At 39.4% G+C, this 13,225-nt stretch overlaps 1 protein-coding gene across 2 annotated transcripts in view; it reads right to left on the reverse strand.

The window, feature by feature from the left end:
• Window positions 1-1,433: 1,433 nt before the first annotated feature.
• EDIL3 (EGF like and discoidin domains 3) overlaps window positions 1,434-13,225 on the reverse strand; it is a 272,911-nt gene continuing 261,119 nt past the window's right edge. For both annotated transcript variants that reach the window (XM_085213568.1, XM_085213567.1), the window contains one exon: window positions 1,434-5,302. In XM_085213568.1, the coding sequence (XP_085069694.1) occupies window positions 5,153-5,302 (150 nt within the window). In that variant the 3' untranslated portion in view covers window positions 1,434-5,152. The remainder of the gene's footprint in view (window positions 5,303-13,225) is intronic.

The following is a 13,225-nucleotide window of genomic DNA, read 5'->3' on the forward strand; positions in this document are numbered from 1 at the left end:
TTAGTGATCACTAAGTGAACAAATTTACCTGCTGTTTGAATTGAAATACAAAGTGTCATTGTATTTATCACAGAAGTACCAGGGACTTATATTTCATAATGATATAAATGTTGATATGCATGCTAATCCCTTGAGCTCATTAGCAACAGGTGTGGTAGGATGGACACTGATAAATAGTTGCCATTATGAAGAGAATTATTAATTATTTTCCCTCACTGTCTTCATTAAAGTTCCTGGGGAACTGCATTATGAAGAATGAGAGGAAAAATCACTTTTCATTTCATCAAGCGCAGGCCACAGGTTTCATGAAAAAATTGCAATTTATAATTAAAAGTCAGGAAGACTCAAGGTGTACATTGTCAGACATTTGTAACTATATTAGTAATATTCAGCCACCATTCACTAGAAGATATTCTCTCTTTATGTGCAACATTATATTCTTCTCCTTTTTAAGACTGGTAGAGATGCAATCAGAAGAAATTCACAACATCATTTCTGGGAGTTTACTGTTGAAATACATTACACTGTTAAGTGTTCAGATTGCACATTTGGCAGACAGAGTAACTACTGTCAGTGCGTACTCACGGATGGAGACTACTTTTGGTTGAAGGACGGAGGATGAGATGGGACTGCAACAAAAGCATGTGCATCTGTGAACTTAATCTAGCAGAGTAAGGAGTAAACCACTGACACTCTATCTCTTGTTATCTTTAAGATATACCATTCTACCTATCTTTAAAATATTTTAAAAGTCTCAGTGGTAGTGAATAGCTTTTCCGTGCACTACTTTCACCTCCCATCACAGAAAATAAAGACTAAATTTCCTGAGTTTTGGAAACATTTCCATTCAAATATTGCTTTGTCTGTCAGGTATGACTGTTTTGGTCCTTTCCCAGGCACTGCAGCAGAGCTGCTGTTGGACATCTGTAATAGGTGCAGTTCTGCTCTGGCAGGCTGGCAGCAAAGCAAGGATGTGAAGGAGAAGCATGGTTGTGAGTAAGCACTGGCCCTGCAAGGCAATCTTGGTTGAAAGTCTCCTAGTAGCTTGTTTATCTTTGCAGAAATTAATTTGCCTATGCAGGAGTGGAGAAGAGAGGATAAGGACTGATACATATCCTGAAAAATCTGACTTGAAGGAAATGAAATTGTCTGTTTATATTTCTGGTGCTTATTCAGACAGCACTAAGATAAAAAATGTTTTTATCCTCAATGAAACCTTTGCTTTTTTTATCTGTAAGAACAAAGGGAACACATTGAAGGGAGCGCAGAACCAGGGCTGATTTTGCCAGAAACAAACTTACCTACCACAAAGACCCCACGAAGGAATCCAGGAAAATGCCACCTCATATCTCTGCTCTGCATTTGCTGCAGGTCTGGCTGAGATAAGTTGTATCCATTCAAGGTACTGCAATATAAGTGCTTCAGAAATGGCCTCATTTTTCAAAAGTTTTATTGTTAAGTTTGCAGACTAGACAAGGTCATACTGGTTTTACATCATCCTACATAATTTAAGTATATACAAAACCATTTGAATATTACACAGCTTGAAAGGTTGCAAACGTCTTTGTGTCCAAGACACTTCTGTATTACTGACACATCAGAAGCCAGCACTGAATATTATAGATCATATTTGTTGTATAGCAAAGATACACTCATTTAGTATCCTTAGTCTTCAAAACTCACATATATTTGTATGCAGCCATTCCCAAAGAGAAAGTCAACCTGGTGACCACAGCCAGGTAGCATGATAAGCCCTTCACACAGGTAAAACTGAGCCTGGTGCCAGTGCTTGTTTTCCCAGGCTAAAACCATAGTATGTTACAGAGCCACAGAATGGTGCCTACTTAGCTGGTTCAGAGTGAAATTTAATTAAGAGCGTACTTCCAGTCTTGTTCAATATCACTGTCACAATTAATACCGAAGGACCCTTTCAAAACGTTCTTCCACTTATCCTTTATGTGCTTCTCTTTTTTGTATGCCAATTGCTTTCACTGGGAAAGTACGGCTGTGTTAGTTGTTTTTCACTTGTCCCTTCTTTCAGTGGTTTTCGTGCACAAAGAGAGGAGAGTAAAATAAAGAGAAAAACCATAATACCGGACCACACCTGGTATCAAGAATTATTTCAGTATGAAATAACAGTAGAAATACAGTTTGGTTCTATGGCTGCTCAATACCACTTAAAGTTTCTGGCAACTAAGGAATAATTTCAGTAATAAAGCCACAGCACACTGGCCGAAAGTGTCGGGGCATCACCTATATGATTATTGGAGCATGTTATTATAAAGTACAGAGCTTTGTTTTCAGGTTGTGAAAGCTTCTGGCAGGTGGAAGCTAACACAGAGTAAAAGAATAAAACGACTCAACTCAAAGTTAATGCAAAATAAAGTGACTATTTTAGATATTCTAACAACACTATTTTATATGCAGATAAATGGTTAACAATCAAATTAGCAATGGAAGACAATACCAAAAGTTGCAAAACATGAAAAAAATAATCACTTGGGAATGAATATTCCAAAACAAAACTAAAAATATTTGATTAACTAGAGACTCCAATTTGCAGAAATGCCTCCCATTTTTAGGTTACACAGGGCATTAGATAGATGGTTATTCTTCCAATCTATAAATAAATACTCAGTTGAAAAATGGTTTTTAGACTTTTTTGAATACTGTGTGTCCTTAAAAACATTGTTTTTGTTTGTTTTTGTTTTTTAATGAAGAGTTTGAGGTGCAAAACAATGACAGTGGTTAACTTAAGAATACAGTTTTTCTCCAGAATTTTACATATCCCCATGATTGACTTTCTCTTTAAAATCACTCACTATGCTTGAAGACCACTTCATATATACATCATTAAGGAATGCTGTTAACACAGTTACAGACAAGACATTAACAGTCTAGTGGCTTTTGTTATGCAGCACAAAATAAAAAATAAAGAACAAACTTAGCAGTGTTGCACAGGACTTCAACATTTCGTACACATACTTTCACCTTTATAAGACTTTCCTGTAGAAGTCTTTACATGTCTAAGCCTTATAAAATAAATAGTTGTATAAATACAGTTTAAGGATTAAGTCATTTTATAGAGGCAGGGTGTTCTGTTTGTTAAAATGTGACAGTTTAAGTGACGCTATCCGAAAACCGCCACCTATATATCCCCAATTCTTGCAAGTAAAATTCCTGGCTGCTAATCTAGGGTCTTTCACAGTTAAATGGATTATATATTTTCTCTATGGTGGAGAATGTGATTAAATGCAGGTTTTGAAATCCAAACTGTTTTGTTTCCAAAGCAAACTTTTCCCTTTGCAGACTGTGGGCCAATGGGGCATTTGTCTGGGAAGCAGGACTCAGGCTCATACTTCAGCATTTTGGTTTCAGTGAGAATGTAATGGTGACAGAAAGTAAGTTCAGTGATATTTGCTAAAACATGCAGCTGTATATATATATATAAGTAATTTATATTTTGCCATCAGCATGTTATGAAGTTAACAGTGTGTCCCATGTGCCATTATTTCAGGTAGCAAATAAAACATCTCCTAACTCCTTGTCCCAAGGTCTTAAAGGTTTTGGTGCTACATCGTCATGGAGCACCTTGTGCTTAGGAAGCTCAGAGTGCTTCACAAGGTTGGTATAACTATCTCCATCACTGGGGTGAAGTTACTGCCCAGCAAACAAACACCAGAACCATGACTGCAATGCCCTTCCCATCCCCTTCTCTCTCACTCTTGCTGCTCAGCTACCTCATACAGACAAGTCCATTGACCTGTTTCTAAATCCTATAAGGCATAGCAGCACTCTCCACCTCCACCCAATGGGATCTGCACTGCCATCCAATGCCTAACCATACTTCTAGCATCTTTCAAATCCCATCAGTTTTTTCTGGGTCCTAGGGCCCTAACTGGCCATACTTTCTTAAAACATCATAGTATGAAGCATTTCTGTAGATGAAGCATGACAAAGATCAGCCTCCTTGTGGCTCAGTGGCATACTCAGTGAAGACATAGCTGGGAACAGAGGGAACCAAGTGCCCAAATCTAGTGAACTCCTACAACACCTCTTGCCTCCGTTCTTGGGAGAAAGAACATGACTGGTGCCATTAGAAAGGCCCACCAAAAGGATTTCCCAGCAGCAAGGAGGTCATTCCTTCCACATGCTTCACTGCACCTCATTCCTTCATTCCACGTGTCTCCTCACAGAAAGAAGGTTTCTGAAGGAAGAAGTCAGATGGGCAGCTCCATATCGGGCAGTTCACTCTTGGGTAAGTCATGCAGTGGGTTCAGGGTTTATGCTGTGCACTGTGCATTTACCTTTGCATGTACTGAAGACATGAAACCACAAGTACCCCCCTGTCTCACCTCAGCCTCCTTGCAAGAACACCATTCAAGCAGAATTAATATACTTTGGCAAATTCATTAACTTCATAATGTACTGACAGCAAATTTTGTTCCATATACAAACAGGTCTTTCAAAGAAAATAACAGTGATACTGAACAGAAAGGATGAAGGTTATGTCTGTAACGTGCAAAATTGAGAAGGAACATGGGGCTAGCTAGGACAACCCTTTAGGTGAATGAACTCTGCTGTTTAGATAAGAATAATGAAAGGTAGCTAGTAATATCACAGGTACTGTATTTTACGGTACCACAAAGTATTTTCCAAAATATATGTCAAAAATACTGACAGTGTTTGATAGGCACAATTACTATAATGCAGTCATCCCCAAGTAAACTTATTGCTAAAAGCTGCAGTATCACTTTTTGCAAGTAAGATGACAGTATGATTTATGGAGAACTTGTCAGCCCAATGTTACTGAAGCTGCAAATGAGCTTTGTCATGCTCTTTCTCTTCCCTTGTAAAAAGGATGCTGCTGTTTTCCCCTAACACATTTCAACTACTGTGAACAAATTAAAGGAGAGCTAGAAAGATAATGCCACAGCAAAAGGGACAACACTAACATATTTCAAGGAAAAATCGGATTGGATCATTTAAAGGGCAGGCTTAGACCTCCTTGCGAAAGACATTTAGCGGCCTACCATAAAATGAGCACTTGATCATGAAAAACCCACTCAGCTTCCTACAGGCTTTGCACAGTTTCTTCTACAAAGGGACTGGTAGGGGTATCGAGAGCTGTGATGCCCAGCAGAACCCCACCTCAGTCCTCCTCCGTGCAGCCCAGCAGCTCTGACCGCAGGGTGATCCGGCCGTACCATGACCACGGGATGATGCGGATGTGCCGGGCGTAGATCGGAGGGTCAATGACATTCTTCCGGTGTGTGTCATTGTCAAAATTTCCTTGGAAAACCTAAAAGGCAAGCAGCAAGAAGGTTGGTGCCTGGGTAGCCAAGCTTGAGAACTGAGCAATGACTGGGTTAGGAAAGCTCCAAGAGAGATATTCCTTCACGGCTGACATTTGCCGGGTTCAAGGAGGACTATTCTTTCACACACGCTATTTTACATACCAAGGTACTCCTTGGACTAGTGTTTTATAAGACGTCTGACAAATACCCAATCCTAGGGTAAAACGACATTCCTCCTTAATGAAGGTCTACACAGTGTTATTTCTCAGACAGAAGGGAGCGATGTCTTATTAAAACATCAGATACCTGAAACCAAAAAGTAATGTCTAGAACTGACATCAATGGGAACCAAAAGGAAGTGACAAAGTGAGTGAAGAGCCTGAAACTCCACACAGCAGAGCCAAAGGAGACAGAAAAACCCTGAAATCTCTAGGGCCAGAGAAAGAACTGTACACATGTGACTCAGGGCCTGTGTGAGTTCTGGACCTGCATACCTGGCTAAGACATGAGGTGCAGATTCAGCCCACAGTTCAAATCACCATTACCATTTTAAAAATTAACTGCCTTTTTACTTGACATTTGTATCACGTCAAGTTAATCCTAGGAGATTCTGTTACTGTTTTGGATGAACTAGCATTAGAAGGACACTTACTCACCATTGCATACGCTATGATAAAGTTAGTGACTATAAAGGACATTATCATATTCTGTTGAAAAATGTTACCATAAGCATTAATAGCATTGGTAAGCAGTTCGTGATTCAATTAAAAATATCTTAACACAGTCTAAGGCATATAAATACATTATTTCCAATAGCATGTGTTAATCAGTATATCAGTGAGTTCCAAAACTCTAGTCTGTGTTAGAACAGTGCCAATTTTTTCTCCTAAGAGTCGTGATTCAAATTCAAAGGACACAGCATTTCTTTTTCAGCAAAATGGTCAGATCACCCTCCTGAGATATTTTTGGTTTATATGGGTAATCTTCAATGTCTTCAAATGTCTTTTCATTTACAAAAACATTATTTGATGTCTTTTTGACTTCAAATGAGTGATTTTCATTTGCATAAAGCACAAAAGGAGTATGATCCTCTAGAACAAGTGCTTATATGACTGAATTAGTGCAGAATGAAAAACTTCTTTGAAGTTCTTAGGAAAAATGTCAGACGCTGAATTCAGAAGAGAATTTTAGTCTACTAAATTCTCAGAAGAGAATTTAGACTACTATTTTAGTCTTTAAGCTTCTCTCAAGTGCTATCAGCTTGGCATTTTCAAGAAAACATGTACAAGAAAGAGCTCCACAAGTGATGCTCTTTCACAAGCGATATATTTCCCTCCTTGCCTGGAACCTCAGCATTCAAGCTCCCAGCAGTTAAGATAAAATGATAAAATTTCAGAAAGACTGGCCACAGAAACACAGTGCTGGGACTCTAAGGAAAAAGAAGAAGCATTTTTGTCAGGAAAAGTTGCTTGTTGTCCAAGTATAGTCTAGTCTTGATTACGTAAATTAGCTAGAGCTTGGCTAAGATTTCATCTGAATTTGAGTATCATTTGTATTAATACAGCATACAATAAAAGAAAGCAAACTCATTAAAATTAGCAAGGTACAATCCACAGCAAAGAAAGCTTAAAAGATTCTTCCCTTTGATTTCTTGCACATGCATGCAATTTATCTGTTGGTTTTTTTTACCAATTCAGATGATAAGCAATGCAGAGCCACAAACAATTCTTGCTGCACAGCAACTGGAAAAGTCTTTTATTCTCTATTTCATTTTTCCTGTGGAAGACATCTCAGAAATAGCATTTTGACTGAGACTTACAACAAAAAAAGTCTTTGTTTATCAGAAGAATCCACCTACTCGCTATCCATACCCACATGCATTTGTGCAAAGTGAAAATATTTGAGTCAAAGTAAGGAACAAAAACAGATGAAAAAGTTGGATTATACTATTTTTCTTAGAACCACGAAAGTGTATGTAAATTTACACACAATGTCATTATTACCTGAAATTGAGCTCATCTGTTTCAGATATTAATTTATGCAATTGTAAAATTTACCATTCTTCAAAATTCAAGATACAGTCTCAGGAAATTAAAATTGCTAGATCAGAACAAGGATTTTAGGAAAACAGATTTATCAAATAACGAGAGAAGCTGTGCGAATATCCCCAAATGTGACCGGCATGAAATATAACATTCCATGAGCAGATATACTGGATGTGTTGCTGTAGACCAGTGGCAAATTTAGAATCATAGAATCATTAAGGTTGGAGAAGACCACGAAGCTCATCAAGTTCAACCATCAACCCATCGCCACCATGCCCTTAAACCGTGTCCCACAGTGCCACATCTACTCTTTTCTCAAAAACCTCCAGGGATAGAAAATTTACTACTGAATTTTTCATTCTTCATTTTACCTCAGCTTAAGCTCACTGATGAAGTCAAGAAACTTGGAAGAAAGGAGGAGGTATGATAGATGTCCATAACATCATAAATGGCATGGAGATCAATCACAGCCAACATTGCATTGTCCCTGTAGAATGAAATGAATTAGCCACCTAACGGTCGTGCTGTTTCACACACTGCGTAATTAAACTGTGGTACTCTTTATTTAGGTATTAGTAAAGTGAGATAAACTGCTAGGGATAGGATCTATAGCCAAGAACTATAGAACATGCAAGTAGAAGAGTGCAGGAAACTGGGAAGATATCTGCTGAAGGATGCTTGCTCCCTAGTATGGGCAGCCTCACACAACAGCGCAGATCCTAAATCACCAGGTACCTGTGTATGTAATAGTAGATTGAAGCTTTTAGTTTATTTTTATTTTTATACTGGGAATATCTGTTTATGTCAGGCTGCATACTTAAAAGGTGTAAGTTACTAAAACTTTCACTCAGAAGCTTCAGCAAGTTTACACGTACATATTCCCCACATACATATGTGTGTAGCTCCTCTGTATCTCAGTATTTTACAGGTGCTTTTAAAATAAAAAAGTAGAAAATGTATGATAGTGTGCTTTTATGTATGATAATTTATGACCGGTTTGAGAAAAATGAACACAACTATAGAAAGTACATACAGAATGATATTCTCTGCCAAAAAAGATTTCTGAAATATAAACAAATCTTGCTTATAGCTGTGTCAAACAAGCTATTTGGTTGTCTTCCTTTAAATACTCACCAAGATTTTTCATTAGAACTAAGTGTTTTATGCCCTAAGCAACATATTCAAATTATGACAATGTAAATTGATTCATATTTTAAAAAGAGCACTGTAGTAAGTTTTATGACAAGATAATTTAGAATAACTATCTAAGGAAGAATAACTTGGGAAAATTGAATTTATTATAACCAATGCTTGCTGTAAATGCGGAGCTTAAAGGCAGGTTTCAGGGCGCATCCGCAGGACTAATTAACAGGTGGGGGCAGAGGGTAGAATTGTTTGTTGCATTGTGTCAGTGGATACCTCAGATATTCAGGGAGCCTGATTCTCTGCAGAGAGTGTTTCTGGATCTCATGTCCTACAGAAACTAAAATTACATGAAAGTCTGCATTGGCCTTAGCATTATTGCTTCCTGCTATTTGGGATAATAGCAAAGAGCTGAGACTTTAACATCCAAGTCTCAGATGATGAAGTCGGTATACTGTCTGTTGAATGTTAACCATATTTTTTGTCCAGAGTATTTCAAACAGGTTCTTGGAGCAGTTAATCCTGCTCATAAAATCACAGAATTACCGAATCATCAAGGTTGGAAAAGACCTACACCTGCCACCAATTAGCTCTCACTATATCAAGGCCCTCAACACAACATCCAAACGTTCCTTGAACACCTTCAGGACTGGTGACTCCACCACCTCTCTGGGCAGCCCATTCCAGTGCCTGACTACTCTTTTGGAGAAGCAGTATTTCTTAACGCCCAGCCTGAATATCATATTAAAGGCAGACTATTTAAAAAGAGTAATTAGATCTTGCTTCCATTTGGATTTTGTTTCAATGGATTACATCTCATGAGTATGACAAATAAAGGGGAACTATTCATTTCAAGTTCAAAAGAAAGCTGAATGAAAAATATTTCTGACAGTTATATTCCCTTCTTTCAGAAATTATATCTTTATTGTAATTCATTGAAAAATACTTTTTCAAGCAAGAATGAAATTTGCAGATCTGAACAATCCATTTACTTGTGTTGAAAATTTTTGTTCTTGCTTGGTGGAGTATTTCTTTTCACAATGAAGAGCTACAAAGCTACAGGTGAATGACATTAGATCAAAGATGGTGAAAAATGTTCTGATTTTTTAGCAGAAAGAGAACTGCTGTTTAAAGGCATTCTGTTTTACTTTAGAACAATTCACAACTGGAAGATGCCTTTCACTATAAAAAACTGGGCACGCTTTTTAAATATAAATGGATATGTGTTTCAAACAGACATGCTCACGCACCTCTGCTTATGTAGTGATGTAAGGGAAGAAAAAAAAGACATTCTTCCTTTTCAGTTGATATTCAGAAAGTCTCTTAGCCAGCCTCACCTTTGTGCTGGGGAAGATGATAGAGCAGATCCTGCTGGAAGCTATGCTAAAGCCCAGGGATACAAGGAGGTGATCCCAGACAATCAACATAGCTTCACAAGAGACAACAATCAACATAGCTTCACAAGAGACAACTTCTGCCTGACAACCTAGTGGCTTTTTTTATAATGGCGGTCAATGTCTCAATGTCCAGATGGAGATCAGTGACAAATGGTGTGCCTCAGGGGTCAGTGCTGGGACTAACACATTTTAATATCTTCATCAATGATACTGTCACTGTCAGTAGTATGGTCAATACATCAAGGGGACAGGATGCCATCCAGAGAAACCTAGACAGGCTGAGCAGCGGGCCCACATGAACCTCATGAGGTTCAACAAAGTGCAAAGTCTTTTACCTGGGTTATGGCAACCCCCACTGTCAGTACAAGCACAGCAATGTAAAGATAGAGCATGGTGCTGCTGAAAAGGACATGATGGTACTGGTGGATTGCAAGCTGGTCATGAGCCAGCAGTGTGCTCTCAAAATCCAGCAAGCCAACTGTGCCTGGGCTGTATCAAAAGAAGCATGATCAGCGGAATGAAGGAGGTGATCCTGCTCCTTCTTCTCAGCACTTCTTAGACCTCACTTGGATTACTGCATTTAGATGTGAAGTCCTCAGTACAGAAGAGACACTGACCTGTTGGAGTATGTCCAGATATGTGCCCCCAAAATAATACAAAGGATGGAATATCTCCCCTGTGAGGACAGACTGAGAAAGTTGGGAGTGCTCCGGGAAGACCTTATAGAGACCTTTCAGTATTTGAAGGGGGTTATAAGAAAGAAGGGGACATCCTTCTTTATTAATTGTGACAGGACAAGGGGAAATGGTTTCAAACTAAAAGAGTGGATATAGAGAAGAAATTCTTCACAATAAGGATAGTGAGGCACTGGCACAGGCAGCCTAGAAAGACAGTGGATGTACTGTCCCTGGAGACGTTCAAGGTCAGGCTGGACAGAGCCCTGAGCAGCATGATCTAGGGGGTGGTATCCCTGTTCATTGCAGGGGAGTTGAACAAGATGACCTTCAAGGGTCTCTTCCAACTCAAATAATGCCATGATTCTATGTTTCTATGAATAAAGTAATGTATAGTATGATATTTATTATTTCTTCAAGTTCTGAATAGATACCAGGCATGTAAAACTTCTAAATTTGTAAAGTGCATTAACACGTTCTTGCTATTTTTCTACTTGCTATATCTCCTCATGTCCCTGAAATGGGAATTTACTCCACTGCACATAGTTTGTAAGTGGTTTATGACAGAAAGTTCAAAGCCACGCAAGAAAAGAAATATTCTGAAGAACAACTGCCCTTCAGAAATGTTTACAGAAATTCACTTTAGCTCAGCTGAGGGCAATAGGAACCACCTGTAATTTAAAGCAGTGGAGAACCTAGGTTGAGGGCTTGAAAAACTTAGACAAACAAGCAATGGGACCCTGGGAGGCAAGACACAGTATTGAAACTTTGCCCTGATGTTACACAGGGTCAATATATGGATGTATGTTGTTTATACTCAACAGGGCTGTTTTGGTTTGTGCAAGCCTTATCATCAGTCAAGTTCCTTCAGGCAAAATAGCAGGAAAGCACAACACACTACCTACACCACACAGAAAAAATGAAGTGCAGATCCTATGTTGTAAATAAAATTTCTACTCTCCTTTTACATGGTATCAGATCAGACAAGACCAATGAAATCTAACTGTCCGATGAAAAAAAATTTCAAGTAAAATACAGACTTTTTATAGTGAAATTTTAAAAAAGTTAGCATAAGGTTAAAATATTATTTTAAGCAAGAATACTAAATAATAATCATCATATTAACTTAGAATTATAGAAAGGTTATATTGGAGGGGACCTTAGTTATCATCTAGTTGCAATCCCACTGCCATGGGAAGGGACACCACTCACTAGATGAGGCTGCCCAGGGCCCTACCCAACTTGGCCTTGAACATTCCAGGGATGGAGCATTCACTCTGGGCAGCCTATGCCAGTGCCTCACCACCCTCTGAGGAAAGAATTTACTCTGAACACCTAATTCTCCATCTTCTCCTTTAGTCTAAAACCATTTCCCCTTGTCTTATCACTATCAGCCCATGTAAAAAGTCAGTCTCTCTCCTGTTTACACTGTGAGGCTGTGAGTTTTCCCTGGAGTCTTGTCCTGTCCAGACTGAACAAACTCAGATCCCTCAATCTTTCTTCCTAGGTGAGGCATTCCAGCTATCTGGTCATCTTTGTGGCCTCCTCTGGAATTCACTCCAACTGCTCCCCAGTGTTTTTGTACTGGGGGTCCCAGGCCTGGATACAGTACTCCAGGTGGGACCTCATGAGGGCAGAGTAGAGGGGGAACAACCTCCTCCCTCATCCTGCTGCCACCCCTCTTCTGCCCAGGATACAGCTGTCCTCCTTGGCTGCAGGTATACACTGCTGGATCACATCAAACTTTTATCCACCAAAATACCCAAATCCTTCTCCACAGGTCTGTTCTCAATGAGTGCTTCTCCCAGTTAGTACACTGGGATTGCCCTAAGCCTTGTGCCTTGCACTTGGTCTTGCATTTGGCCTTGCTGATGTCATTAGGTTATCGGTGGCCCACTTTTCAAGCTTGTCCTGGTCTCTTTGAATTGCATTCCTTCCATTATATCCACCATTCAGCTCAATGCCATCAGCAAGCTTGCTGAGGGTACACTCAACCCCACTATCTAGGTCACTGATAAAGATTCTAAAGAGCACTGGACTGAAGACGAACCTCTGAAGGATACCACTTGTCAGCGGCCTCCACCTGGGCACAGAACTACTGACCACAATCCTCTGGCTGCAGCTATCCAACCAATTCCTTATCCACTGAATAATCCACTCTTCAAGTTCATATTTTTCCAATTTAGATATAAAAATATGATATGAAAGCATATCAAAGTTCTTGAAGAAATTCTGGTAGATGACATCAGTGACCCTTCCTTTTTGTACTGATCACTCGATCACTCCATCATAGAAGGCCACTAGATTGTCAGACACAATTCTCCCTTGGAGAAGCCGTACTGGTTGTCACAGTTCTTGTCTTGCATGTGCCTTAATGGAACTGCCAGAGGATCCATTCCATGATCTTCCCAGGCATGGAGGTGAGACGTACTGGCCTACAATTCCCCAGGTCTTCCTTTCACCCTTTCTTAAAAACGGGAGCGATGTTTAAGACTTCAATTAATAGCCACAGCTTTTCTGAGAGTTGCTCAACAACTACATCAGCCAGTTCCTTCAAGACACTGGGATGCATGACATCTGGTCCCACAGACCTGTGTATACTCAGTCTTATCAGATGCTCTTGAACTTACAGTTGGAGGGATTTTACTCCCCCAGAGCCCACCTGGATG

Source organism: Meleagris gallopavo, chromosome Z (genome assembly GCF_905368555.1).
Source record: "Meleagris gallopavo chromosome Z, MGAL_WU_HG_1.1, whole genome shotgun sequence".
In the NCBI taxonomy this organism is placed as follows: domain Eukaryota; kingdom Metazoa; phylum Chordata; class Aves; order Galliformes; family Phasianidae; genus Meleagris; species Meleagris gallopavo.